Source organism: Balearica regulorum, chromosome 3 (genome assembly GCF_011004875.1).
Source record: "Balearica regulorum gibbericeps isolate bBalReg1 chromosome 3, bBalReg1.pri, whole genome shotgun sequence".
Classification (NCBI taxonomy): Eukaryota; Metazoa; Chordata; class Aves; order Gruiformes; family Gruidae; genus Balearica; species Balearica regulorum.
The window spans coordinates 65,080,221-65,108,135 of record NC_046186.1 but is presented as its reverse complement, the minus strand read 5'-3'; the positions used below and the strand labels follow the sequence as shown (position 1 = coordinate 65,108,135).

The window sequence follows — 27,915 nt, the reverse complement described above, 5'->3', positions numbered from 1 at the left end:
TCTATGGCTACCAATATTGTTAACTGCTTCACCCCTGAAAAATGGGCAAAATGAACCCCCTTGACTGTGGCATGAGTTTCTCCAAAGCCAAAGCAAAGTTATTCTTGCTACCTCACTGATCCGTGGCTGATGATTTTGTAGAGTGCATTGGCTGGTTCTTGTACTGAGCTCTCCCAAAAATCTGTCTCTTCATAACAGGCTTCTTGCTGAGACCTTACGCACGCTTACAACCCGATACAGCTGGAGCAAAGCAGCGCTCAAATCACATCTGCCTCATAGGGCACCGGGAAGGGAGAGGGGTAGGGAAAGCAAACAGCGGTGTAGTGAGGGGTTAGTCACTCCAGGGATGATGTCAGTGTGTAAGTTACTCTGCTTTGCTCTACTCAGGACCACTCTTTCTCTCTCATTGGTATATATTCCTTAGTCTGATAAATCCAGGTGTTTTGTTCTGGGTTGGTTGGTTGTGTGTTACTGAAGTCACTCTTTATGTAGGTCAAAGTGTGATATTTGTGAGGGTGTATTTTGCTCCACAAGCAATTATGCTGACTGCAGCTGCAATGCCTTAGTGATACTATGGTCCTACCATTTTTTTTTTTTTAGTAAACTTACATTGTTGCATGTATTTCTGTTCCTAGTGTCCCGTCTCTTCCCCAGAGGAAGAAAAGCTTATTACCATCAAAAGGCCTAAAACTCCAGTTTCAAATGAGTTATCAGATATCAACACCCAAACCAACTGGACCAAGTCGCTCCCACTGCCAACGCCAGAAGAGAAAATGCGACAACAAGCACAGGCAGTCCAAACAGATGTGGTTCCTATTAATGTGACTGGTAGGCTTTTAATTTCAGTAATCGCATTTCACTGATGAGGGAGGGAAGGGATAACAGGGGATCCGTGCAGTTGGATAGTATTTTGACACTTGTATATTTGATGCATGAATTTTAAATTACTTACTGCACCTTTCTGTGAAAACTGTGTTTTGTGTTAATAGTCTATCTCTGAACTTAAGGAGAAAACCTCAAAATCCCTTAAAATGATCATTAACAAAGATAGTCTGCACAACATGAGCTTGAAAAAGCATTAGATATTCATGAAATACAAGAAGAGGATTGATAAATAGCAGTGTTTTGCTGTGGACTGTACTAAAGATATGTAATGGAAAATCGTTTTTGCAATGCTAATGGTATTTCAGGATTTTCTTCTAGGAATTTTATGTAAGGAAGGTTATCAGGCACTTCTGTATTCCAAAGACTAAATGTTGCAAAAGTCAAGGAAAAACCCTCTAGGGTCTTATTTTTATTAGCAGCAAGAGGTTTAGGTGTCAAGGAAAGTAGGGTAAGAACAGCAAAAGTTAATGGGGCTACATCTTTGAGCAAGACTCTTGATAAGACACTCCACGTATGCGACCGCATTTTCTTATTATGAACTGTATATTAACTCTTCATTTTAAAAATGCTCTTTGGTTTTACAGTTGCAAAACTCCCACTCTGTGGAAATTAAATTGTGTTCAGGCTTAATGCTGAATAGATACTTTGTTGTGTGTAAATAGAATTTCTATGAAAGATTGAATTATCACTTCAATTTAATAATCCTTCTTTTTCTGCACAGTATCAAGATTGTCTGTTAGTTAATTCAAATAACTGACCGTTTGCCTGCCAAAACCAGGATGATACTCAATATCCAATTTATTTCAAATGCCATATGGCGCACTCTGACTCCACACTCACTCTTACAATCAATAGCTTGCAATGTTTGGTTTTGTTCTGAAAGTAAATTAGGTGTTCTCTTTCCCTGCATGACTACCAATAAGTTTTTCACTTATATTTGTATAAGCTAGTCTTTTAAATAGTATTATTTAATGGTATTTAAATATTTAAATAGTATAGGAGCAGTACTTCTGTGACAAACATCAGAGAGCTCTTAGAAATCAGCGAAAAATGTCTCCTTAAATAAACAGCAGAAAATATTTGAAATAAATGGCATGAAGACAGCAGAAAATTACGAACACCCCACCTCTGGAAAATTAATAGAACGCAAATAAATGCAATGCTGAAATGTTACTAAGCCAGCTGGCATTATCTAGGGAATGTCGGATACAGGTGCAGAAGGCCAAGTTATGGGAACAACGGATAATCTGACATAATCGATAAGCTCGAGCAGGGCTTAAATATTGCGACAGCAGGAACAGGGTATACTTACAGAAAGAGTAATCTGTTCGATTTAATGACCCTGCGTACTGAAAATATATGGGGGAGGTAAACAGATGGAAAGAAAATGAAGTGAAATTGATCAAATAACCCTCACAGATTTAATTCAGTGTCACTGGGAATGTTACCGTGTTTGGATAAATTGCACTTGTGACTTCAACCAGCTTAATTATACTGGTGTAGCAAACCTTGTGTCCCCTGAATTGTTTGGTTTGCACTCAGCAAACGCAGCAGTTCTCAACTTCTCTGATTGAAACAGTGCACGTGCATATTGCATCTCACCTCTCTGGAGTGTGCCGTTGAGCATTTATTCCCTTATAAACATGGTAATTGGAAGGGATAGAAAGGAAGGGCAGTAAAGGAAGTTGCAGGATGTGGACTGGTCTCTGGGATCCACCATTTCCTTTCCCTTGGAATAATTATATTGCTACTGTGAAACAAGGCAAGCGACAGTAACAGACTACGAGCCACACACAACGCACACAAAAAAAGCTGCTGTCCTTGTTCCTCTTTAAAGTCACAATCTGCTCCCCGCCTCTGTCCTCCCACGCGCCGGTAATTTTATTTTGTGAAGTTCCTTATGGTACTGCACAAGGCAGGGAAAAAAAGGACCAAAAATTCTGTGCTGTTTGTTCAATGTGCCGTGGAACAAACCATCGCCGATTTTTGTTTTGATTTGGCTTTTTCCTTCGCTTGCTCTTTTTCTCACTCTCCCAGAAGAGAGGTCAAAAAACCTTCCATTTTATTACTCCTGGCATGAAATAAAACATTAACCTCTGAAGAGGCTGCTGGCAATTGAACAGCATTTTCAGCAGTGCATTAGTAATGATTCTGCTACAATGGCCTCTCACGTGGCTGTGCAATAAATGCTCCATGAGTTCAGCTTTCGTGGCTCTTCGGTGAACAGATTGCAACTAATACAGTAGTAGTAAAAATCTGTTGGATAGCCTGAAGGTGCAGGGGCATTGCATTAGGCTGACAGGCTGCTGACTAGACATCCAGATTTGGAAGCAGTTTCAGTCTTTGGGAGTGCCTGGGCTGAGCTTATTCTGGCCTGGAAGAGGTTGGGCTGAATTTTTAGTGGTGGCCAGTCTTTGCTTTTACATATGCTGGGAGTTAAAAGATGTATAATGGTGTCTTCTCTTGTGGGTTTTCTGGAACTAACTTTCTTTACAGATGGAGGAGTCTGGTGATGGTGGAGGTGATCGGTGCCAGGCTGGATCCTGCAAAACATTTAAGCATTTGCTTGAGTCCAGCTTAACTGACTTCAGTGAGATTTAAGCACATGGTTAAATATTTTTGGTGAATCCAAGGAAACTGAGTAAACTGCATGAGGGAAAACTGAGTAAACTGTATAAGGAAAGCCTAGATGATTTGTTACAAACCTGTAACAGAAAGAGAAAAGTATCCTTAAATCTGCAAAATATATTCAACATTAACATTGATATTTTCTTTTTAAAAAATGACAATGAAGAAGGGAGAAAAGACTGAGACATACTTAATTTGCTTGTTGGAATTTTTTGAAGCTGCTACTTGGAAATTCTACCAATTCGCACATTGGCTTTGAAAAAGCCTTGTGTAAAAGCCATTGAAGATGGATTGGTTGAGTTAGCTCTTGGGTAGCTCAGGGGAAGAAGTTACTGTGGGTCAGCTGATGCAGTAACATTTCCCCATGGTCATCCTCTTTGTGTTGTCCAAGACTTCACGTAAAAGACTCTCTCCTTGTTTGCACCCTCTACTTACCATTTACATTTTATTCCAAGGCATTCAAAGCTGTATTTTCATTTCCTTGCAACTCACTATCTCAGGCATAATTGTTGGCCGTTGACTGGATAAAGATATGTTCAGAGATGCAAAACTTTCTCCTTCAAAGTCTTTGTATTTGTTACATATTTGTGGCTAGAATTATTATTATCCTGCATGGCGGGATTACCTAATGGTCCTGACCTTGACCCTGTAAGGGTCCTAATGTCCTAATAATGGTAATGCCCCAGACAGTGGATAGTCTGTCTCAATATTTCAGGGCTTCTACTAAACCGGTGGGATCCATAGCTCTAAATTTTATAGATCCCATGGGCTTCCTCCTCCCTTAATCTGCCCTGATTCCAATCAATCTAAAACTTGAATGAAACCGGCACTTTTTGTAGCTGGAAGGATTCGGCTTAGCATGAGTGCAGCTCATGGGAGCACAAGGCTCCAGTCAAACAGAGTCAGAGTCTTTATATTTACAATATGGTGAATGAAACTGCTATGTTTTTTCCTTGCATTTTCACAAGTCCACATGCTATACTTTAATATATGACTGTATCTTTAACTGTGTAGAGGTAATGAGGTTTTCTATGCTGTTTGCACGACACACATCCTACTGATGTGCAGTCAGCCAGGGGTAATATTTATGACGTATTAGTTACTGTGCATTAATCACTTTTTAGAGGTAAATAATTTGGTCATCAATTTTCAAAAAAAGCATACAAGGCAAAAAACTTAGACACGCATATCAAGTTTTTTCTGCATTTAAGTTTTAAGCGGGTCATCTAAAGGTCATTTAGCAGTGCTTTAAAATGCTTTAACTTCTAAAAAGGGAACTTACCTGTGAGATACGGAGGGTAGTCGTTAGATTTCTAGAACTGACAGAGAATTAACTCAGCTCACAATCCATAGGCCAAATTTTATCTTGCTACTTGTAAAATGGCCAAATTACAAACCTCTAAACAAAAGTGAATTCCTAAAGAAAAGCTGCCTAATGATAGTGGTGCTTCTGGGTCCCATTATGATACAGCACATGGTCATCATAAGGCTTTGTCTGGCAACATGCACTTACGCATACATTTTTTTCAGCTCTTGCCATTGTATATTTTTATAATCATTTATAAAGTTTCCATTTTAAGCAGCTTCCACTCTGACTGAAAAATTTATGAGACCACAAGATCAGTTTGATCTCTGCATGTTCCGTAGTACTTATTTGTATTCATATTAAAAGATCACCCCCAGAAATGTGGTACACTTGACAGGTTCAGAGCAACTCGGAATGAAAAAGAAGCGTCTCGTGTGATTTAATGATGGAGCTGTGCAAAGACGTTGTAATAGCTGTTGCCAATAGCAATGTCTGTTCCTGCATCAACCACTGTGATCTTTCGGCTTCATGAGCAGATTTGCTTTTCCTGCCCCTCATTACTTTAAAATAAAACAACAAAACCACACAAAAAACCACAAAGGGCCAAATTAAAGCAAGGATTCTCTTCACTTGTGGAATTAGAGCTGCTCTCACCAGATCTGAACTGAGCTCAGGAAGTCAAAATTCCTCTTAAAACCTGCAGTATGTCTAACAGATATGTATGTCTAAAGCCTTACTGTGACGCTGTGCTGTATCTTCCTTCAGTGTAAACCTTCATTGTAGGACCAAGCTAACATCATTTATTAATGCCTTTTTTTCCATTCCTACAACAAAACTAGTGGAAGAAAGTGCATGATGTCAGCGTGCTTGGAAGTAATGTTGCTTTGCTTGTTCTACCATGCATTAGGGGAGAATTTCGACCGCCAAGCCAGCATTCGGCGGTCTCTAATTTACACAGACACGGTGGTAAGACGGCCGAAGAAAGTCAAAAGGAGAAAGACTATTACAGGAATCCCTGACAACATACAAAAGGAGCTAGGTATGGCTCATCAGAACTGTATTCCATCCATTGTTCATTGTCACTGCCTATCATTACTCGACTAATAACATTACCAGTGCTCATGAAACCAATACAGTCTGATAGCCTGTTACAGTTCCAAATACATGTGTGCCTCCTTGCCACCTTGTGCATCTGGAAATTAGGGCCTTCTATCTGTTGACTGCCATCTGTTGAAGGGAACAGGGTATTTGGAAAATGGTGTACTGGTACGATGCAAATCTGCAGGGATGTAAGGCTTCTGGTCTTCAATGCTTTTCTGGAGATTTGGTCCACTTCCCCATCATGTTCACTGAAGTAAAACTGAAGTGGGCTGGCATTTTGGCTTGCAAATAATTACTCAGTGGAGTAAAACAACTCATGGGTGCCTTCCCAAATCTGCAGAGAGTTGCATCAACAGTGAAAAACCTGTATATTTTCCAGTTCAGTTTAGATCTAATTGGCGACCCCTTAAGTATCGGTGTTATTTGACTGGAAGTAATTTACATGGGCTCCTTAGCTATTGCTTATATTACAAAGGAAAAATGCCTACTTGGTAACATTTACACTACCTCAGGCTGTCCTCTTTCACAGTTAGTAGCATGCATGATATTCAAAGCTGATGAAGCAGGCTGAATTTTGGCAGACCTTTCAGACACTTTTTGCAGAACACACTGATTTAAATCTGGTCATTCTTACTTATTTTTAAAAAAGATGTTTCAGTTTTTCCCAAATGGTAACTTCACAGATAAAATTATGCTCCTCTCCTTTTTTTTTAATGCAATAGAGGAAAAATGTCCTTTAAAATAGTCTGGCAGGACATAAATTTAGGTGCTTTACATGTAGAATTGTCTCATATATTGATGATTTCAGTCAGTTTTGCTACCTTGCATTTTGCATCTCTTTCTTTTTAAATTATGTTTTCAATTCTTGGTTCTTTGTCTAGATTTTTCAGAAACAGAAGCAAAAATATGTAACTTGTCTGGATGGGTTTGAAATGAGCTAGAGGGCCAGGTGTAGAAAAAGCCAAGAAACAATCAAGTACGTAAAGAGCAGTTTGTGAGTGGAACTGTGCTCCTTGAGCATCTGTAACGAAATAGTGCCCTGCCATGGGAGTCCTCTGCCTCAAGAAAGAAAATTCACTTGCCCTAACCCTGTTAGGACAGCTAAAGTTAGGCAGCTTTAAACTTCGTTACCTTTGGATCACACATAATGATTTTATTTCTAACTGCTGCTCTGAGATTTATCGAAAGTTGTCAGGTGTCTTTGTCCATCTTTTCTTGTGGGATGGATGCTGGTTTGTTCCTGCCGTAGAGAGCTCCTCCGCATAGTGTGGGTTCCCTTCCTCTCTGTTCACCGTCCATAGTGGGCTTTACCACCTGGCAGGAGACACTTTCCAGACCTGGAGTCCTCATGGAGGTCAGAATTTGAATTTATTATTTCCTGAGGGAGAATGATAAATTTATCAGCCTTTCAATGAGCTATAAGCAAGCTTGAGAGTTAAAAAAAGTAGATTTGTCCTAACCAAACAAAGATCAAAGCTGGAAAGAAAGCTACATAAAACATAATATTTAATTATTCTTAATAAAAGATTCCCTTCTCCTGTTTTAGGTCTCTCTGAGGGTAAATCCCTCAGATACTGTGTTACAGCTGGTTTGAGGAATAACGGAGACAACCCTCATCTCTCTTGTCTGTTCAAGACGGATACTTTTTATGTTTCCTTCTTCCATTCACTTTGCTCTTTGACTAGAGCTGAGAGGAAGTGCCTTGTGTTCCTTAAAAACGCACATGCCACTTAAATGCAAAATTCATACGGGACATTGCTTAAGCTGTTCATTTTCAGGGTTGTTACGGTGGTCTTGAGTCTAGTGTCTGAAAATGGCACACATGCCAAGGTCATAGTTTTCGACAGAGATTATCTTTGACACATGCAGGACCTATCTTGAGGGCAGATAGAGAAAAGCAGAGTGAAACAGAGCACTTGTTCCAAACTGTTTGTCACTTGTTGGGGTTCCCGGTGCTTTTCCAGGCACGTGGATTTTGAAATGGGTGACAGCAGTACTTGCGTGGACATGTGGAGAGTGCTTCCTGCTGGCAGGGTTTCCAAAACTTTGAGGTCACATTTGTGACTGCTTCAGGCAGATGTTTAGTGCTTGAAAACATTCACTGTAGTTTACCTGGTGGAATAAACTGCAAATGCAGTTGGCATCTATCTTAAAAAGAAATCTTCAGTGACTATCATCTTAAAAGAAGTTTGTGACTTTTGCCTATCTGTTTGCTATGGGTGACCGGTTTTATGGTCTTGATTTTGGTCTTTCATCTCTGTGCTGAGCACTTTTCATGTTGCACTGCTTGAAGGTTTTCCTTGGCTGCTATTTTAAGTTGCGGAAATTTCAGGGCTGGCAGTATCTCACCATCGGAGCTCTCTCTGGACAGTTGCCTGGCCCACAACCGGCAGGCACGTAGGGCTTTAGCCATCTGCCCTACGCTGGAAGTTGTCTGAGGAGCTTCATGTTGCTTCCGTGGTGGTTGTATGTCATCCAGACAGCAAAATATATGCCAGGAAGACTCTGTGATGGCAGTGTCCATCCTGTTAGCGTATTGCTTTCCTTCACTGGAAACAAAGTGTGCTTGAAAAAGGAACAGTTATCAGTGTCTTCATCTTATAGATGGGGAAACCAGGCACGCTGCAGCGAAGTGGCTTAGCCAGAGTCACCCACCAGGCCGCTGGCAAGGCTGGGAATAAATTAAGTCTCCCTCATCCTTGTACAGTGCTCTTTCTGCCTTTTCTCCCCTGTCACTCCCCAAATATTTCTGTAGCTGTCCCTTCCCTATTTCTCTTGCACTGTCCCAAAACAAACAACAAGTTGTTTTAAAGCATTCCACAGTTCATTTGATCGGAACAAGGATCCGGACTAAACTCCAAATCAAGCAATTGCATTGTGCCTATTGACATTCTCCCTGTGGTTTCAGCTGAATAAATCTCTTTGTTTCTCCCCTAAAGCATTGCTGTGAATGGCTATAATATTTACACAAAGATTAAAATCCCTTGGTACACCAAAGTTGCTGTGCACAGGCTAAATAACCAACACATACAGCAGATTCTTGTTACCTCTTGTTTATCCTTCAGAAGGAAGCAGAAACTTGAGAGAACCTCAAAGCTTCAACCAAGCTTGAACTATTTTCATTTCTCGTGAGAAAGCCTGGAAGAGCTTCTGCCAGGCCAAGCTGCTGGGGTTCTCCCCTGGCTGCTTTGGCTCCTTCGAAACAAAAAAAGACCAAACAGAAGAGAGAGCCTGCACTGATGGCTGACCTGAGCTCAGCGGCTGTGGTACTCTCGCAGAATTTAGCCAAACGCACTGAAAGGAATCATTAACTGCACCCACGAGGCATGTGCTGAAAGTGTCTTTAAACATTCCTGCTTTTGAGCGTTGTAATACTGCCGTGTTTTCACAGGTGTGTTCCAGTGATGAACCGGTCTCTCTGTGTAGCCTGGAAACTTCTGCATAAAAAGTGCTGCATAAATAAAATGCGATGTGATAGATGGGATTCTGAGACAGATCAAGAGTATGAGATGCCTGCCATTTTAGAGATGCCAGTTATTTTCGGAACAGTTACCTTCCAACAGCAAGGACTCTCTCAGTACTGTTTAGCAGAGTGACACCAAAATAAGAGAAGGTGATGCATTCCTCTCTCTGCCAAACATAGCAATCAAAAAATTACTTTTGCCTACCCTCTGAATTACCTTCATTGTCTTAAAGAACATAAATATTATCTATATATTTAATGGAGTCAGTGTTAGATCAAAACTGCAGAAGGGGCAAGAAACTTTCTGATGATGTTTTACTTCAAGTTTCTGTGCTATCTCAGTTTCTCTGCTCTGCCTTGCCATTACCCATTGCCTCTAGCTGCCTTCTTCAGATGGTACCTCATATGCAAGCTGGTATTCTCCCCTCAGGCAGGATGATGATTCTCAAACAGAAGATTGGTAGAGATGAGCAGCTCTCTGGGAGAACCTGTCCCAGGCCCTGCTTATTTCTCGGCTCTTGGTTATCTTCAGCCTCCTTCATATGTTCCAACTCTCTAGACAGAAATAAAGGCAGCAAAATGCCTTCATGTGCCATGGTCTCTTCTCTGTGTCAGTGCTTTAGGGTCTGGCTCAGACTAATCTTCTTTTTGTGAAGGTACCAAGTTACCTGGTTGTGCCCGTTTCTCCAGAGCTCTGCCCTGGTGCAGTCCCAGGCACTGACAGGACGGTTTCTGGTGTCCAGAACTCCCTGTCGTGCAGGAGGAGCAGATCCCAGACTTTGGTGTCAGTTCCACCACAGGCAGTGCAGTTCATCTTCCAAGTAAACACACCTCACCAAACAGGGGAGAGGAAACCATCTTCAAGTTTTCCAGCTTTTTATTTCTTTCTCTTCTGCCAGGCATTTTGCTTTTCTTTAACAGAAAGTTTGTGTCTTCTTTTGGCTTTAAAAAAGTCTTGTAATTTTATGCTTTGCATGTACTTTCCTTGAATTATTTAATCACTTTTTTTCACCTTCAGGTGCAATTTAGGGTCTTTCTGGGTCTCTGATATTTTTTCCCCCATCTACTCTTCTCCTCTAATAAAAGGATTCAGAGGGTCAGAATCACCTCATAGGCTTTTCTTCAGCTTAGTCCCTGCCTCCCATTTTCAGTAGCTCACAATGGGCGGTCAGTTATGGGACCCCCTGTCAGTCATCAGGATGGACATGACTGACCCCTGGACAGTCACTTGCTGTCTTGTGGCACAGCTCAGACCCCCTGTTGGTACCAGCCCGTGTCCCAGGTGTCACTCGGGACTCTTGAAGCTTCTCCTTTGAAATGCCTTAGAGGGAACCGTTCCATCTCAGCAACATGAGGGGGGCATTTGTGTCCTTCTGATCTTTGGGAACTCAGCTGTTCTATTGAAGACTCTTAATTGATATTCTTCTCCAATTAGTCCTTTCTGCGCTGGCAGTCATTCAAATTATAGGTCTCACAGGTAAGAAGAGTCACAGATATCCAGTGGTCCTATAGAAATACCACGCAAATACCCAGCTGTTCAAGCCAAGTAATTCTGCATCCTGCTTCAGGTTGCAAATTTAACGATCTTTTTCAGAGTTATTGTGCCTTTTAACTAATACTGGTTTTAGAGCTGTATTTTCTCAACATTGCCTGTATTCACCACTATTCATCTAGAGATCAGGGTGTAACAAAGTATGTATCAATCATCTACGTTTTGATAATGAGGGGTAAAAGACAGCAATACCAGGAATATAATCTTTACTAGGGGCTGGATGTTTGGTTAGTGAAATGAACAGAACCAAGAAAACTTAAATGCTCTATATTTTCATCAAAATTCGCCCTTTCATGTTGGCAGTGATATATGCAAGGATTCAGGATATTTTTTAGCTGGCAGTACTGAAAAGTATTGCAGGATCCTCTGCAATATTTTTCTCCCCTCTGAGACATTACAGATGCTTCATGGAGCACAGTGAAAATTCCTTAAAATTACCCTAAGCTCAGCGTACTTGTCTGTTTCTTGTTGAGTGTCGATTAAAAATCATTTGGTATGCAAGTACTGGGGTAAAATAGATGAAGAGTCTCTGGAGTTTTCTGTAAGGCTGGAAGTTGTGGTGCCTGCACAGTGACTTGGCCAGGTCAGCAGGTTTGGAGGAGCATTGCTGGGTGGGGCGTGAGGAGAAGATGAAAGCAACAAATCTTAGGAATGTGCCTGTGGCACAAGAGACAAGTGCTTATAGTAGGAATGAGTCGTCAGAAGTATTTCGGGAAGAGAGAGATTACTTCTATATACTAGTTGAAAAAAGCATGTTCTTTGTGATCTCAACACATATACTTTTTATCCTCTCAAATCCTGTTTTCTACGCTCATTTCAATGCAGAGGTCCTTTCTGATGATTCTCTGCAGCAAGGTGCTGGTGCCACCAGATCACCCAGAGTCACAGGGAGACAGAGAGTCTTCTGGTAGCTAATACCTGGCCCTAGGGATTACATGCAGACACTTTCTTTTTTCCATCAAATTTGCAGTCAGTCTCAGTCCCTGTCATCTCTAACGAGCAACACCAGTAACTACCAGAGTCAGGGAGAACTGGTGTAACCTGTGTTGCGCCTAGCTTGGATCAAGCACTTTGAACCTCTTCTCTGCGCTTCCACGCGAGAGTTGTTAAATATGTTCCATGTTTGGCTTGTTCCAAATGGTGGGTGTTCTTTACTTGCTGCTGGAGTCTACCCTGAACGTGTGTGTTAGGGAAGAGCCTTTGCCCTAAGAGATATTTTCAGCATAGCAAGAAGTAGGGTAATAAAGAAGAAAGGAGTGTAGAGACAGGTCTCCTGTGGTGGACGTAGCACTGGCTGCAGGGCTACTGGACACAGGATAATATAAAATGCAGACAAGATTATTATTAATTACTTTCAGCCACATTTATTGTACCACCAAAATTGCAGCCACTTCTGACTTCATAACGTAACCTGATGTCCAGTTCTGCAAGATTTATTGCTGCTGCCTGCTCAGACATCACCCCTGCAACTAGACGGACTTGCGGGTGGTATTCTTTAAAAGCTCTGATTCAGTTCTAGAATTTTGGTGTTGCAGAAATCTTGCCATTTCTGACTGCTATTTGTTTAATAGAGGTTTTCTGAGAAACCTAGCATTTTCAATGTAATAGTCAATTAAAGATTTGAGCTGTCTCTTAGAATTGGATTGTTCATCTAGCTGCAGTACCAACAAAGGCGGTTTGATTTTAAGGATTTTTGAAAACCCTTGCTTTTCAGTGTTACTCTGGAAGCGAGTGAGGGTTTTACAGTGCATTTGTAAATTGCAAACAAAATACTCCTTGCTACCCTTCTCTGAATTCCACCAAAATCTTAAACCCCTCAACATTTTAAGAGAATACCTGAGTCTTAAATGTTCCTTTGGTTGCTTTTTGGAACCATTTTCCCTGCAGATTTCTGTTGTCCCTCTTCAGGAAACAGAACTGGAAGAAGAGCAATTGCTGTATTATAAAGGGCAAGTAAAACCTCACAGCTTTGCATGAGATTGTGAACACATGTAAAGCCAAAACCAAAGCTGAAGTAATTTCAGAATATGCTGCATTTCTACAAAAAATATTTAAAACCTCAAAGTTGTGTTCTTGTAATAGCAACAGCCGTGAAAAGACCCTTCCCTGATCATATCCCGTATAACAATTGAAGGATGTAGTCGTGTAGTTTATACTTCTGAGACCGGGCTGCCTTGCCCCCTCTGAACCCTGTATTTATTTGGGCTCTGAACCATTCTGACTACAAGAAACCTTGCGCTGGTCCAAAGACCTACCCTGATGGGCTTCCCTGCAGCATTGAGGTTGTAAAGCTCTACTGCTGCTGAGTCAATTTGTGCCGTTTCCATGAGCGTATTAGACTGAACCCTAAATGACTTCTATTCTAGTAACAAACACAGGGTTAGCAGCGATGCTCAACAGCGTCCTGCGGTTGTTCGTGCTGCCCTCTCGTTAGCGTGCTCTGGGCTGGGCCAGCCAGCAGTCTCCCAGGCTCGCTCTGGGCATGGGTGCCAGGGGATGGGGCAGGAGCTGCTCCCCCCAGGCATTTTGGTACAGTCACCCTTGGCCTTTTTTGCTTAGTAGCACAGATACAGCACTGAGGTTTAATTTTGTATTTCAGACATCACTGTGCATTTGCAATAAAGCAAATGATGCATTCTAACCTTCCTGGGTTTGGAAGGAGGAAAGGGGAGGTTACAAAGTCCAGCGTTGTCCCGCTTTGCCATCTGCCTTCCTTAGCAGTAACATTTTAAACAAGCATAAACTGTCCGTATGCATTATGCTGCTTGTGGAGTGCATTTAGCTTCCTTTGTGAATACAAACGTATCGCATACTGACATGAGGTGCGCTCAGCCACAGGTCAGTATGTGACAGTAGTAGATACTCGCTGTAGTGCTGCCAGCTTCGTTCTCCACAAGCCCCATCCTCAGTCTCGTGTGTGTGTGTGCGCACGCGCGTGTGTGTACATTTCACAGTGGCAGAAAGAAGAAAACCACCCCATCTCTCTGGTTATTTCTATAATTTAGTACACAGATTTTTATTACTGGCTATTTTTAATCGGCTAACAGTTATCCAGTTCCAGAAACATTCGGAATGTCTACTTCAATGTTTTTCTCTCTCTTATCCAAAGGGGGCCATTGATTCTATAGAAAAAATACAAATGGAAAGCAAAATTAAATTATTTTTCTTACTGTACAGTTCTTAATAACTGCATACAGAATATGTAAATACCTCTCTTGGTTGGCTGCAGTAGTCCATCTGTTCTGACAGTATCTCATATTAGATTATCCAAGATGTTTGCCAGCATCCGAGTATCTAGCTTTGCTGCAAACCTCTACCAGAAGCAGAAAGAGGCTACGTTTTCTTGAGAGCAAGGGAATCTACACAAAGCAAACTAAATGGGCTTCAAGCTGCTGAAAGACTGCTTATGTGCCTGGGGAGAAGAAGTAAACAATCTTTTTGTGTGTGCTGCTTTCACTGTAGTCTTTTCAGAGCCCTCTTTGCCTTATCCTAAATGCCTCTTTTGCCTGCCCAGAATAAGGATAATTAGATGTCCTTTAAGTGGCATTTAATGCTGCATGTTAAGAATACCTATCCTCCTGATCCAGTTCCATATAGTAAATATGAAAGGAGAACGGTCGTATCAGGCATTCTACTTCATTGCTCCTGAGACTAGCTTTAAGGCGGAGACTTGAAATAACCAATTTTCCCCCGCAGTGACATATGCAGCATCTTTACAGGCATCTCCAGCAGCACGCCTGCCTCTCGTGTCTGCTATTTATATTGTACTGCAAGTGAACTGAAAAGCAACAGCCTTATGCAGACTAATTTTAAGGCAGTGCTCTGGTTTGTAGTTTTAGAAGGCAGCTACCAATAAAAATGTAAATTTAAAGGAACCCTAGAGTCCTTTCTACTGACTGAGTAATAACTATATTTTGAACGAAAACTGTTTTTCCATTGTCCTCAAAGTTTATTTTTAATGCCAGTATATGATTCTTACTTCATTAACAAAAAGTACAGTTATTTTTTATTTCCTGATGGTTCTGAAGATGAGATGACCATCAGTACTAGCTGTTTCTTTTCCCCACTTCTTGGAGTTTTCCTTTATGATAAATAGAAAGTAGTCATATGGAGAAATGTTATTTAATGGTTTTCTTTGCAGTGTTGGATAATGTCTTTGTATAAATGCTGTTAGAGCATATGTATTATTTGTGGTAAAACAATGCATGTTTCAATGTGTTAGCTTCCTTTCAGACGAACTGCAAGACTTGGAGAGCTATCCATGTCTCCTGAAATTTTTTTTCTGAAGTCTAATGCTTTTAAAAAGCAGATCTGATTATTCACATTAGTCTCCACATTTCCTTCCCCTTTTCTTTATTGCATGAGGCATTAGCATGGAAACACACTTCACGTTTCTCAGGCTTTTGTCTGTTCCTGCTGCTTTGCCTACTAGAAATCAAACAGTGCTACTTGGTTTGTGACAGAACTGATTACTATGGAAATTATTACCATGTCATAAACAGAGGATTTCATGTGTCGAATATGCGGCAGGAACACAGACAATCCTGTAAGCAGAAGGTTCCTGGTAATAAGGCACAAGGGGAGAGAAATGCAGAAAACACACGATGCTTGTGCAAGCTCCATTGTTGCAGATTCTTCTTCTGAAGGCATAACCTTCAAGAGCATGGGGATCAAGCAGTTTGCTGGGTTTTTTTGTTTTTAAATGAGTAAGAAGATAAATGTGCATTTGTGCTTCAAGGAATAATTATTTTATTTTGACTTCAGCAGTTGGCACTGGCCAAAGTGATTTCCGAGGGCATTCGATGTATGTCCCAGATCACTGTTCCACGCTAGGGAGACTAGACAGCTATCGCTCTGCTATGCAGCGCTCTGAAACCAAGGACACCAGCTGCCAGACGGAGGAAGTTAAAGTTGTGCCCCCTTCAATGAGAAGAATACGAGCGCAGAAAGGACAAGGCATCGCAGCCCAGATGTCTCAGTTCTCCAGCTCATCTGGAAACATGTCAGTGATGAGTGATTCTGCTGCAGTTATATTTGCTTCTCGCCAAAATAGTGACATAGGTTTTCACAGCTTGCCTCGGGCTGGTGCGAGAGTGTCTCTGCAGTCCCTAGAGCAGACACAGAGCATCTCTAGGCAGACAGAAGACATCGCTGGCACTTTACCCAACCAGATAAGTAAAATGGAAGTGGGTGATAGTGTTGTGCATCTGAGGAATAATCCCATGACAGGGACGTTGTCAAGGCCAAAGTCTCAAGAGGTGAGAAGCTACGATAGCGAAAAGTCCGCGAGCCCAGCGTGTGTGGTCTCTCCTCATGCCACCTACTCAACGAGCATCATACCCAACGCAACGCTGTCATCCTCCTCAGAAGTTATCGTTATTCACACTGCCCAGAGTGTTGGATCATCGGATAGTAAAATTACCAGCTCCGCTGCCTACCCGAAGCCAAGAGACAATCCTGTTGCCAGCAGTGCAGTAAGTGGGAAAGAAGATCACCATTCATCAAGTGGTAACTGGAGCGAGAGCAGCTCCACACGTCACTCTCAGACTTCAGACACCATCCCATCTAATACTGTCATGATGCTTTCTCTCGGTGACTCTGCTGTCTCTCTTAGCACTCCTGGAAACGCAGAGGCTGGGTCTCAGAGCATGAGCTACAGCTGTAGGAACAATCTTGCTTTACCAAACCCTTCCCAGGACAGCGATGGTAGGAGTGAATCTAGCTATTCAGGGGAGCGAGCGCAAGCAGCAGTGAACAGCACAGAGCATTGGTTGTACAAGTCTGCAGAAAACAGTGAGACTCCCTCACGCAAAGTGGTTTGTACCACACCAGGCTGTGCCACTCCTGGTAGCAACCAGAGCAGCAGCAGCCTGGAGAGGACTTCGGTCAGGGACGATTCGACTTCTCTGTATTCTGTGGACCACGATGGTTATTACAGTTCCATGCATATGGACTCCGGGCTGAAGTCAGACATGCCATGCAATAGTAGTAATGGTATTGGGAACCCCAGAGACAATGTGATAAATGTCTTTGAAGGAAAGGAGAAGAAACATCAGGATGACCAGACGGGCCAAGGTGACAAATCCCTTGCAAGAAACATCTCTCTGAAAAAGGCAAAGAAGCCGCCTTTGCCGCCATCCAGAACAGACTCCCTCAGAAGGATGCCCAAGAAAAAAGCCCAGTCCAATGGACAGGTACTTGATGAAACGCTCATTGCCACTCTCCAGCATTCTCTGCAGTTGAATCTCAAGTGCAAAAATGGCAGCTCCCCTTCCCAGAGCCCCTGTAGTGATTATGAGGATCCCTGGGTGTTGCGCTCCCGCAGCCAAAGCTCGGTCAGTGCAAGTAGCAGCATGATGTCCACCACTGCTCCAAACCTGTACTCCATCTGCACAGTCACTCCCTCTCAGAGTGAAACAAGTAGCATCAAGTCGGAGTACACTGACCAGTGGGGTTACTACAGCGACTATGCCGCAGTGGCAGACGACCAGGTAAAATCCCCAGTGACCCATTCTGCCAGTACATCATCTGCTCTCAGCGATTACAGCATCAGCCACTTCAGTGACGGCTCAAGGGCTTCTGTGCCACAAGTGCCCAGTGGACTGGCCAAACCAAAGAGCACTTCTCCGGAGAAATCCCACCGAGTCACATCGCCATCGAGTGGGTACTCCAGCCAGTCCAATACACCCACTGCGCTTACTCCAGTGCCTGTAGTTTTAAAATCTGCATCATCAGGAAATGGGAAATCCAAGCTGAAGCCTAAAGTGCCTGAAAGGAAGTCCTCTCTTCTGTCTTCAGTGTCCATGTCTTCATCTTCCACTTCTCTTTCTTCAAATACATCTACTGAAGGGAGTGTGAGTGTGAAAAAATTGGACCCCACCCTGAGCTCTCCTCTGGATTTTGGTGCACCTCCTCCACCACCTCCTCTTCCAACACCTCTGCATTGCCCCGACCTTTCTCCTCCCCCTCCTCCTCCTCCTCCAGCAGAAGTCACGGATATGTCACCATTGCCAGCCTCTCCCGTATTCCCCCCTCCTCCACCAGAAGCTGATGTAAATTCCTCCTTTGCCCAGACCGTCCCATGGTTTCCACAAGAAGCCTCCAACAGTTCATTCTCTTCCCCTGTTCCTCCTCCGCCTACTTGCCCCTTAGCCGTCCCACCACCAGCACCACCTCTTGATCCCAAACTAACAAAAGGTGCAACAATATGCCCTCAGTATTCTTTTAAGAAACATAACCAGGAAGATTCTTGCTACAGTCCAGTGAAACAGCCATTCAACAAGCAAGATGCATCAAGACCTGTGATGCCCTTAGTAACTACCAAAGCGTTGCAAATGGTGCAGCTGAGGTCTGTGAAAAAAATGACAGAAGGTGAACCATCACCTGAATCTGCTTCTGAAACCACCTCTCAGGAAAAAGGTACTGTAAATTCATCATCGCAGTCTTCCCTAAAGCCATCTCTCTCACTAAGACTCAGTAACAGCTTAGGTGAAGAGGAAATGAAAATTCAAGGCACTTCATTTAAAAACTCAGTTCAAACACTGGCTCGGGGTTCTCCTCTCATGCTTTCCGATAACGTACCTGTGCTTGACAGCGATCAAAAGCCTGCAAGTGCAGTAGGGCTAAACAAGTCTTTTGAAGCTGATTCACTGGGGACAGCTACTGAAGACACAACTGAGTCTTCAGTGCAGAGCGAAGACCTCCATTCTGGCATGTCACTTCAGGGGTCACCAGCATCTCCTGACAAGGCTCAGGTTGTATTGCCAAGCAAGAAACCACCTCCTATTTCAAAGAAACCCAAACTGTTCCTTGTTGTACCACCTCCACAGTTAGATCCTACCGTGGAGAAAATAGCTGAAGTGAGTGATACTGTCAGAAGCACATCAAGCCCAACTAAGAGAGACGCTGTGCTTGCACACTGCGAGGAGGCGAGAAATTGTCTTACAGATGGACTCAGTTCTAGCGAGATGGACTCTGGCAGCCTGGTTCCTGAGGGAGGAGCTGCCGGATTCACCTTCTCTGAGACAGTGGGAGCTAATGCCTTTGTGGTACAGCCTGCTGCATCACCAGTTCAAGAAGAACCCAGGCAGGAGGAGCAGTCCGCTTTTGATGAAGGAAGCAGTTCGGGCAGCAGCCAAGACAGCGGCAGTAACGCTGACGGACACCTATCTCAGGAGAACGAAAGCGGTGAGTCTCTTTTCTCTGACTCTTCTTCAGACGCAGCGGTAGCTATTTTAAAGAAGCTAGGGAGTGAGAATAGCAATCCTAGCATTCAGGTGGGCTTCTGAGGAGAAAAGAACCTCTTGTGATAGTTAGAACTAAAAGCCTAAAGAAAGTTGGAGGGATCAGATTAATACTTTATGAGATTTCTTGTAATTCCTTTCTGACTTCTCATCATTGCAGACATGGAAAGAAAATGATACTTTATTTAACTATGCTAGGACTAAAACATGCTATGGAAACATGGATAGCTTTGTTAATTTTGATTTTGCATCTTAGTGGAAACCACACAAATTTTCCTTGAGTATTGTTCTCCGCCTGTGTGTGCAAGCAAGCACAGGCGTTTCGTGCACTGCAGTTTCCTAAGCAAGCATCGTTCTGAAATCACAATAATGACAACGGTGCACTCACTCAGTCTCCCAGATGCTTTGCCTTAGAGGCAGTGAGGGCTGGTTTCAGGATTATATGCCTGTTGGGTTCCCGCAACGGACTGACAGTAATTGTTCATTCTCTTTGCATAGTGGAGGTGTTTGAATCGGATACAGCAAATAGTTCGTTCCTGCCGAGCAATAGTTATGGGGAAGAGACGGACGGAGTGGCAACACCAGCAAGACCAAGGACTACTGAGGATCTTTTTGCAGCCATTCACAGGTACTGCAGAAATTGCCCTTCCCATACTGTCAGGTCCGGTAGTTCTCTCAAAAATTAATTTAACCTTGTTTTACTAAAACACCCAATTACAACAGTTATTGCTTTAACAGAAAGCACACATTTATCAACTTTCTACTAAGGCTATATGTGAAAAAGATAAGGAAAAAACCCTTTTGTTTTATTGTTTTACAAATATGTTTTAATCCATTCTGAACTAAAAGCTACCAGATTAAATCAATGTAGATTATATTATAAATCCTGCCCCTTAAAATATCAAGTTATGTCTAGTATTTACTGTACTGTTCTCGATCTGCCATATTAACTCTACTGTTGCTTTTTCTGTGTATCTTTTTGTTTTCATTCTCGTTCTTCATCTCTTTTTACTCTCTTCGCTGCTTATATGGTGCAGTTTGGGACAGAGGCTCAACGCTAATGCTTCATGGCAAGCGTGGCTGAAACTGGCAAGTAACACAACATGTCAGTCATATGGCAAAACATATGGCAAACGCTGGATTATAGTTTGCCATAATCCAGCCTGAGGTCGGGTGTTTTGTGTCAAACTGGTTCATGAACGAAATGTGCAATACTGGCTCTATTATTAATTACATTATTCATTTCCCTTAAAACCAAAAATCATCTGGAATAGACAAGTAGATTTTTGTGTTGTTCACATTAGGTTGTCAAAAAAAAGAAAAGAAAAGCTTAAAACCACGAAATGATACGTGTGCACCATTTAAACAGTACACACAGAAGACCGTTACCACTCTCTGAACTACTGAGCTTGCTTTTAGACTAGAATCGATGTAGTGGTAGTGCCATCTTGTGGCTTTGCCTTTTACTTCAAAACGTAGAGGGGCAGTCTCTTTTAACCTGTCACAGAAAGCGCTTGGCAGCATCTGTATAGGTTTATCTAGGCGATTTGTCAGTCTGCGCATCTGTCCGTGAGTTCTGCATCAGGAGCACTGCGGGACGGAGAAAGCCTGTGTGAGAACGTGGCTGGAAGCTGGGAGACTGCAGCGCTTGGGATGCAAATGCTATTTTTTTTTTTCATTTTTGAAACAATTCTGTTTCAGATGTTACAAAAATTACATGCATATCATACTGACTTTTTATAACTTACAGTTACCCCCTTAGGACTTGGTCTGTAGGACCTGTTCTAAAAATGGTCTGTTGCATTCGTGTTGCATGGCGCTCACTAGGACTGCGACAAATCTGTTTTTAGAATGAAATATTCTGGCCAGTAGCCTTTCTCTGTTACGTATGCAGATAGAGAGTGGATCTCTGTGTGTATGCACATACATGTAATTCGTGAGTTTATGGGGAAATGGACAATGGAACTGGATGTGACATAGTTAAAACTGCTTGACACATTTGTTTTTAAGACCTTGCTTTTGCTGGCTTTAGACTTGAACCACTATCTTCCTTGGCTGTTAATTAATAAAAACCATTTTGTTCCCCCCCCCACTATTTCTAAAAGGTATTGTTTCAGTGATTGGCATTCTTGAATATGTGCTTTGGAGTAAGACAAGAAATTTAGTGGTATGTGCACTAAGGACAGGAAGAACAACCTAAGTTTAAGTCACAGTTTTGTTTGAATGTATACCCTATCTCTGTCTGAAAAGCCACCAAAACCAAATTTGGTTCTTAATTTTAAGTTTCTGTCATAATTCATACATGCTGAGGAAAGCTGGTTAGATGCTGACAGCAAACTGACTGCTCTGCACTGCATCTACAGTCTTACTGAATTCCTTCAAGCCAGGATAACTAAGTCTTTCCCTGCAGATCTTTGCAATTGAATTTTGCTTTCTGTTTATTTGGAATTTCATTTGGGTTTTGGCAGCAGTACAGCCCCAGCATTGCAGTGTTTAAAGATACCCATAGGTGGCCAAAACCCTAATAAAGGGAAATCTTTTCCCTGTAACTGTTGCACACACGTGCTTACGTACAGACTCGCAGAGCATCCAGGCACCAAATTCGCTTGCTGCCTATGGTACTGACACACAGTTAAATCTAGGCAAGGTTCATACGTTTGCCACTACTGAAGTCATCATTTTATCCATATGCTATCTTCCGCTGTCCATTCATCCTCAGGCTGAATGGATGTCGGTATCACATTCTTCATCCAGAAAGGCAGGTGGAGGCAGCAGCAGCTGAAAATAACAGCTGTTCCAGCTGCCTGCGTGGGGTATCATCACTGATATGTGCATAAACTTCACCGCTTAAGAGAGACAGAATCATTCCAAAGCCTTGGCAGAATTTATGGCAGTATCTGTTGCTGCCACCTACTCAGCTGATGGATCCTGCTACTTCGTTTTCTAGGGTTTTTTATTATCAGTAGGCTGCAATGCATGAAGACATTTGAGCTTGCCTTGGCAAAATCTCAAGGCCTTTAATAAAGTACAGCTAAAGTACGTTAAGTGGAAACCTGATTTACCAGGGGAATGATCTGTAGTGAACACGTGCTTGATAAAAACTAATACAGAATTATAGCATGATAATATTGTATTTGTAACAAGTCTACTGACTTGTTTTAAACTTTTGCCAAAATAGCATATGTGAAATTAGCCTTTATACAATCTTTTTGAATTAATTCTTGCTTAGCCTGCAAAGAAGCAAAGCAGCTTTGCTATAGATACCAGGCATGTAAAACATTTATTTCTTTAAGATTTCTAATAATCAGAAAATGGGGAATAGAGGTCCAGTTTCCGCTTATTCCCAGTTCCATGATTGTTTCTTAATTTTGTTTTTGTTGTCCCTGCGGTTCACATTTAAATTAAAAAACACTCCTCCCTTTCATTTGGAAAGTTAACTTTCATATTGGGAAGTTGGTCTCTCCTTCACTTAGTCAAAGAGTTGCAATGACAGAGCACCAACAGAATTGTGAAGTTTGTCTGTGCATCTTAAGAGAAGCTGGAAAACTCACGTTCTCACTGTTCATCTAATGTTTGGGTTGGGGAGGGCATATTTTTTTAAATGATTTAATCCAGAGCAGTTACATATGCGGCTCCCTTTACTCCATCCAAACTTCAGCAGCAGTGCATTGCAATATCCTTTTCTAAAGGCAAGTGCACTAAACTACACTTCTAATTCTCCAGAGAGCATCGAATGAAATAGTATAATAAAACAAAAGAAAACCAACATGCTCTAGATGACGTATTTTTAATCAAGTCCTCAACCTAACAGACAAATGGCATTGAGTTTAATCTTTATTAATGCATTAGTCTTAGCAGTTGAATACTGACTTCAGAAAACCCGATTCACTAAATTTGCTAAAGTGTTTTGGACATCAGTATTGCCACCTTTAGAAGTTTCATTGTTCCCAGATTTGCAGAAAAAGAACAATAAACTTAGCTTATAGCTCCAATACCTGCATTAATGCCTATACAGTTTTGATGGTGTTCTTACTCATGCTTTAGATTTAGATTACTTCTCCCTTATCCCTCTCTCTGCTTTAGCTTTATTCATTGTCATCCCTGTAAGCTGAGTTTAATTAGGGGAGGTAAAAAGTTTCATTTTGTGTTTGGTCCTCTTTTTTTGTTGTTTTTCAAACTCAGATCCAAAAGGAAAGTCCTTGGCCGTAAAGATTCTGAAGACGACCGTACCCGCAACCATTCTCCATCGCCCCCCGTAACTCCCACTGGTGCTTCCCCAACCTTAGCTACGCTCAAACAAGCTGGATCGATTCAGAGAAGCGTTCGCAAGAGCAGCACCAGCAACGACAACTTCAAAGCCCTGCTGCTGAAGAAAGGGAGCCGCTGCGACACCAGTTCCCGCATGTCCGCAGCAGAGATGTTGAAGAACACAGACCCGCGGTTCCACCGGCCAAAGACGGATGCCTCCTCTGACCTTCCCGACAGCCCTGCCAGCTGCTCGCCCAGCAAGAGCAAACGGGCCCAGGAAGAGTGGGCCAAGAGCGAGGGCCTGATGCCAAGGAGCATGTCCTTCTCTGGCACCAGGTATGGCCGGTCACGAACGCCCCCCTCTGCTGCCAGCAGCAAGTACAATGTCCGCAACCGCATCCAGAGCAGCCCCATGACCGTCATTAGTGAAGGAGATGGGGAAGTGGTGGAACAGTCAGAGGTCAGGGTCCGAAGGACTTTGGAAGAGCAGCAAGAGAGGCAGCTCGATATGTTTAACAGTGATGAAATGGACATGAATGACTTTCCATATGCTGAGGAGGCAGGCTGCAAGGAGACCTTGGATCCAACCCATCTAGACTTAGTGACTCAACCAGGTACTTCAAGGAAATATCTGAGCCCTTCAGCTGAAGAAAGTTAAAAGGCAATGACAAAAGGAGTTGGATATTAGTCTAGAAAATGACAGAGGACTAGATTCCAGAGGAAAGCCCAGACCAGGACAAGTTTACTTTGCAGAGCATTTATTCCATGAACTGCATGTGTGTGTTTAAATGCTAAAGCAATGCTAGTTCTGCATGGTTGGGTTGGGGTGGGGAGGACTTGCTTTGAATGAGTGGTCTGTGGCTTAAAGAAAGTTAACAGTTGAATTTTTTGTGTAAAGCCTTAGAAGTCCTCTTGGGGGAGGGGAGGGGGGAATTTTTCTCAGAGCCTGTAGGGGTGTGAAGTTTTTCTTTTTCTTGAGACTGCAATTGTGCAAGGAAGATTTAGGAAGAAGCCTGAAAAAGAGGAATGGGAAGGCTCCTGTGGTACAAGCTGGACATCTGCTTCAAAAGCAGTGTAGTGGTCAGCGTAGTGCATTCGTTAAGCAGAGAGTGGCAGGATGAGGCACATTCACCTATGGGAAGATAGTAGGGTTGGTGCTGAGGTTATGACTGGGGTATGCCCCAGTGTTCGATGAAGCGTGTCCTGCTAAAGCAATTACGTCACCAGGTTATGAATTGGTCCAGGGTACTTTTTTTTTTTTTTTCCTGAGGGAAAATGAAATATGTAGTTAATGTGGAAAAGGGAGCCAAGTTTTCTAACACACTACTAGCTGCTATGCAGCCACATGCGTACGCTTGGTGAAATACTCATTTCCAAGTGAATTGCTTCCTTGACCAGAGTATTCCCTTAGAGAACTGGAACAACTGGATGTGTGCGGAGGATTCGAGCAGACAGCAGAAGAGTGGGAGAGGAGTTAAGCGGTGTACTGCCAGAGCGAGGAAGGGTTATGTTTCTGAATTGGAAAGCAAAATTTGCCTTTGAGAACTTGCACTACAGAGCTGTAGGTGGAGCCTGTCTTTCAAAACTGAAACTTGGGAGTTGTGTTTTGCCAGAAGTCTTTCTTCCATTTGTCAAAATGGGAAGATTATTACTTTTCATCACTTGAAATACAGATACTTGCTAACTTTTGGTTACCAAAGAATAAGTTACAGTTACTTTCCTTTTAGATTTGCCTGCAGTATTTCTCTCTTTTTTAACCTTCATAATTTAGTGAGGTTTGTTTTTATTGTATATTTTACAGATAATAAAAACATTTAACAGTTTTCCAATTGTAAAGAAGACCATTAATTAAAACTGAAATATTGGCTGGAGTTTTTGGTTCTTAGTAGGAATTTTGCATCATTTGATGGTGTGCGCAGTTTTTGTATTGTTTGTAAATATTGAAAGTTGTTAAAATATCTTTTGATCTCCCTACCGTAGAATTTATACATTTTTAGATTGCTTTCAAGAAGAAAAAGCACTCTTTGTAGATTATTTATTTTAGAGAAATATGCTTGTAATCTCTTTCTTCAATCCTTTACTTGTTAGTAATGTAAATTTCAGGGGCCTTCGTTTAACTCTTCCCTTCACAAGAGGGGAATAGTGATGAAAATGCTGTGACTTTGCTTCAATAAAGAAAAAGGCTGCCAGTTGCCATATTGTCTTTTGAGTTGATTACAATCTCCTTCAAAAGATGTGTCCCGCAGTGTATGGCAGCGAACTGAATGCCATAAACCGTGCATCCAGCTACTAATCTCCAGTGTTCATTCACTTTAGAGGCAACTAAAGCATACTTACATATCCATCCCATTTTGGCATCTCAATGCTGAGACTAAAAAACCTGAAATAATCCTAAGCTTTTTGCAGTATCATTTGTGAGTGTTCCTACTACTTCTCTCTTACTTGCAACCTGTCCCAGAAAACTAAAATTCTTGGAGAACCAGATTATAAGCAGCGTGAGTGAGAAGTGAAATGAAGTGGAGAAGGTGAATCCAGCTGCGCTCACTGGAATGAAGGTGGGATTAACTGGTGCACAGCAAACTTTCTACCATTTTTGCGTGCTAAATATATTTAAAGAACCATTGGATTTTTTTTAAGTAAATGAAAATGTAATTGGATAAAGTAGATATTGTTTCAGATATTATTAATACTAATCTGAACTGCATACTGTTGCAAAGAAATAGTGCAAAACATTCTGCGACTGCTGAACATCTCACGAGTGTTGCTGTGGTGTTTTTCCCAGAGCCAATCGCGTGGAGCACAGAGCGCTGCATCCTTTTCACGGCAGGTACTGTCCCTTTCGAAGCTAGGTGAAAGTGCTAACTAGTCCTCATGCCACCATCCTGACAGGAAGCTACTCAGGCTTCGTTTTATTGTTTACAAATGGGGAAATCATCTAAGTGACAAATTGCAGCATTGGAGAAAATTCTAGTTCTAGTGTCTGCAAGTTCTGCAGTCCTTCGCAGCGTTTTGCACGAGGTGCCTGTAGGAGGGAGCCAAGGCAGCTGGTTTCCTTCGTGCCGGGCAGCTGGTGCTGCCAGTCGTTTTTATAGGTTGTGTGGGGAACTCTTTGGAAAGTCCTGGCTTATATGCACACCAACTTGTCTGCAGGTAGGTGAGATTAAACTTAAAGGTAGCTGAGCTGAATTTCTTCTCTGGCCGCAGGTAGCCTTGATGCTCATCCAGAACCCACGTGTGGTGTGAGTTTGGGCTGCGGCTCAGATTTTGGCTAGCGTGCAGCTCTACTGTTTATGTAGCCCTACTGGTGTTGCTACGTGACTACATCTTGCACGGTATAAGATGTAGTGAAATACATTAAATGTTCTGAAATGTGTTTAGTAGTGCTCATAATGATATTTATTTGGGCACCTGATGTAACTTTCCTACGTCGATACCACCATATTCTCTCCCCGCTGCCATCATCCTCTGTAGCAGCACGCAGAATTGGTTAATAGCTCAGTTTTGTCAGCAATACAGTCCTTGGCCCAAGTTTCCACTATGAAACCTTAAGAGCACGACAGCTTTAGGCTGTGTTTTCTGTACTGCCAGCAACTTTGGTGTGTATGTAATTATGCTAAGGAAAACATGCTTAATTTTCTGTCACGCATCCAACTTCAAAGTTACTTTCTGCCATTATAAGCTTCTTCAATAGGGAGGTTTTGCAATTGTGGCTTTGTTGGTCAACAAGTATAGATTAAGTTTAGCAAACCTCTGCTAAAGACATCCAGAGCAGTAGGAGAGGAGGAAAAATACGCGAACTTCAGCCGTGCAAAAGAGAAAAAGGAGACTGTGGTCATCCTGATGCTGTAACAGTATGATGCATTAAGGGCTCATTCAGAGTTCACAGTTGACAGTTTGCCTCTAAAACAAGAGTTATTTTTGAAGCTAGATGTGAGATTACTTTCTGGTTTTCCTTTTATTTGGAATGGTTTTCAGCTCCAGTCTTTTCCTAAATTTTGCTCTGTATTAACTCATTGTATGCTTCCTTCATCTGTGTTCAAAGTTGGTTCTTGCTGGTGCCAGACGTAGGCAGCCCCAGTCCCCCTTAGAGCCCTTCAGTTATTACGTCAATACATTCATAAGGCTCTGTGGCATTTACGAGCCTTCGCTGTTTAGGTACTGGAGAGAGGAGAATTTATTTGTTTAAACGAAGGATGATTATGCAAAGAGCAATAGCTTGGTGAGAGGAGGTTTGGAAGGTTACTGGGAATCAGTTAAAATAATTGGGAAAGAAGTGGATTTGATGAAGACAGGGGTTTGAGGAACCAGGAGTGGACGCTGGTTCATGCATAATGCTCGGCCTGAAAGAAGGCACGGAATAATGGCAGAAAAGGTGAAGCAGGCAGATACTGAGAAGAGGAGAAGTCCAGTGAATGCACAGAATGACAATAAGGTGTGAGGCAGGCAGGCTAATGCAGATTCGTGAAGATAAAGAAGCTTCAGCAAGTGC

At 42.3% G+C, this 27,915-nt stretch overlaps 1 protein-coding gene across 12 annotated transcripts in view; it reads left to right on the top strand.

Moving 5' to 3' along the window:
• Positions 1–26,090, top strand: part of NHSL1 (NHS like 1) — a 184,324-nt gene extending 158,234 nt beyond the window's left edge. For 6 of the 12 annotated variants that reach the window (XM_075748212.1, XM_075748211.1, XM_075748215.1 and 3 more), the window contains 5 exons: positions 636–828; positions 5,727–5,858; positions 15,700–19,122; positions 19,677–19,806; positions 23,361–26,090. In XM_075748212.1, the coding sequence (XP_075604327.1) occupies positions 636–828; positions 5,727–5,858; positions 15,700–19,122; positions 19,677–19,806; positions 23,361–24,084 (4,602 nt within the window). In that variant the 3' untranslated portion in view covers positions 24,085–26,090. Of the gene's footprint in view, positions 1–635; positions 829–5,726; positions 5,859–5,896; positions 9,312–15,699; positions 19,123–19,676; positions 19,807–20,215; positions 20,268–23,360 lie in introns of those variants that run through there. The other 6 variants (XM_075748221.1, XM_075748222.1, XM_075748214.1 and 3 more) reach the window with 4 other exon arrangements.
• Positions 26,091–27,915: the final 1,825 nt, after the last annotated feature.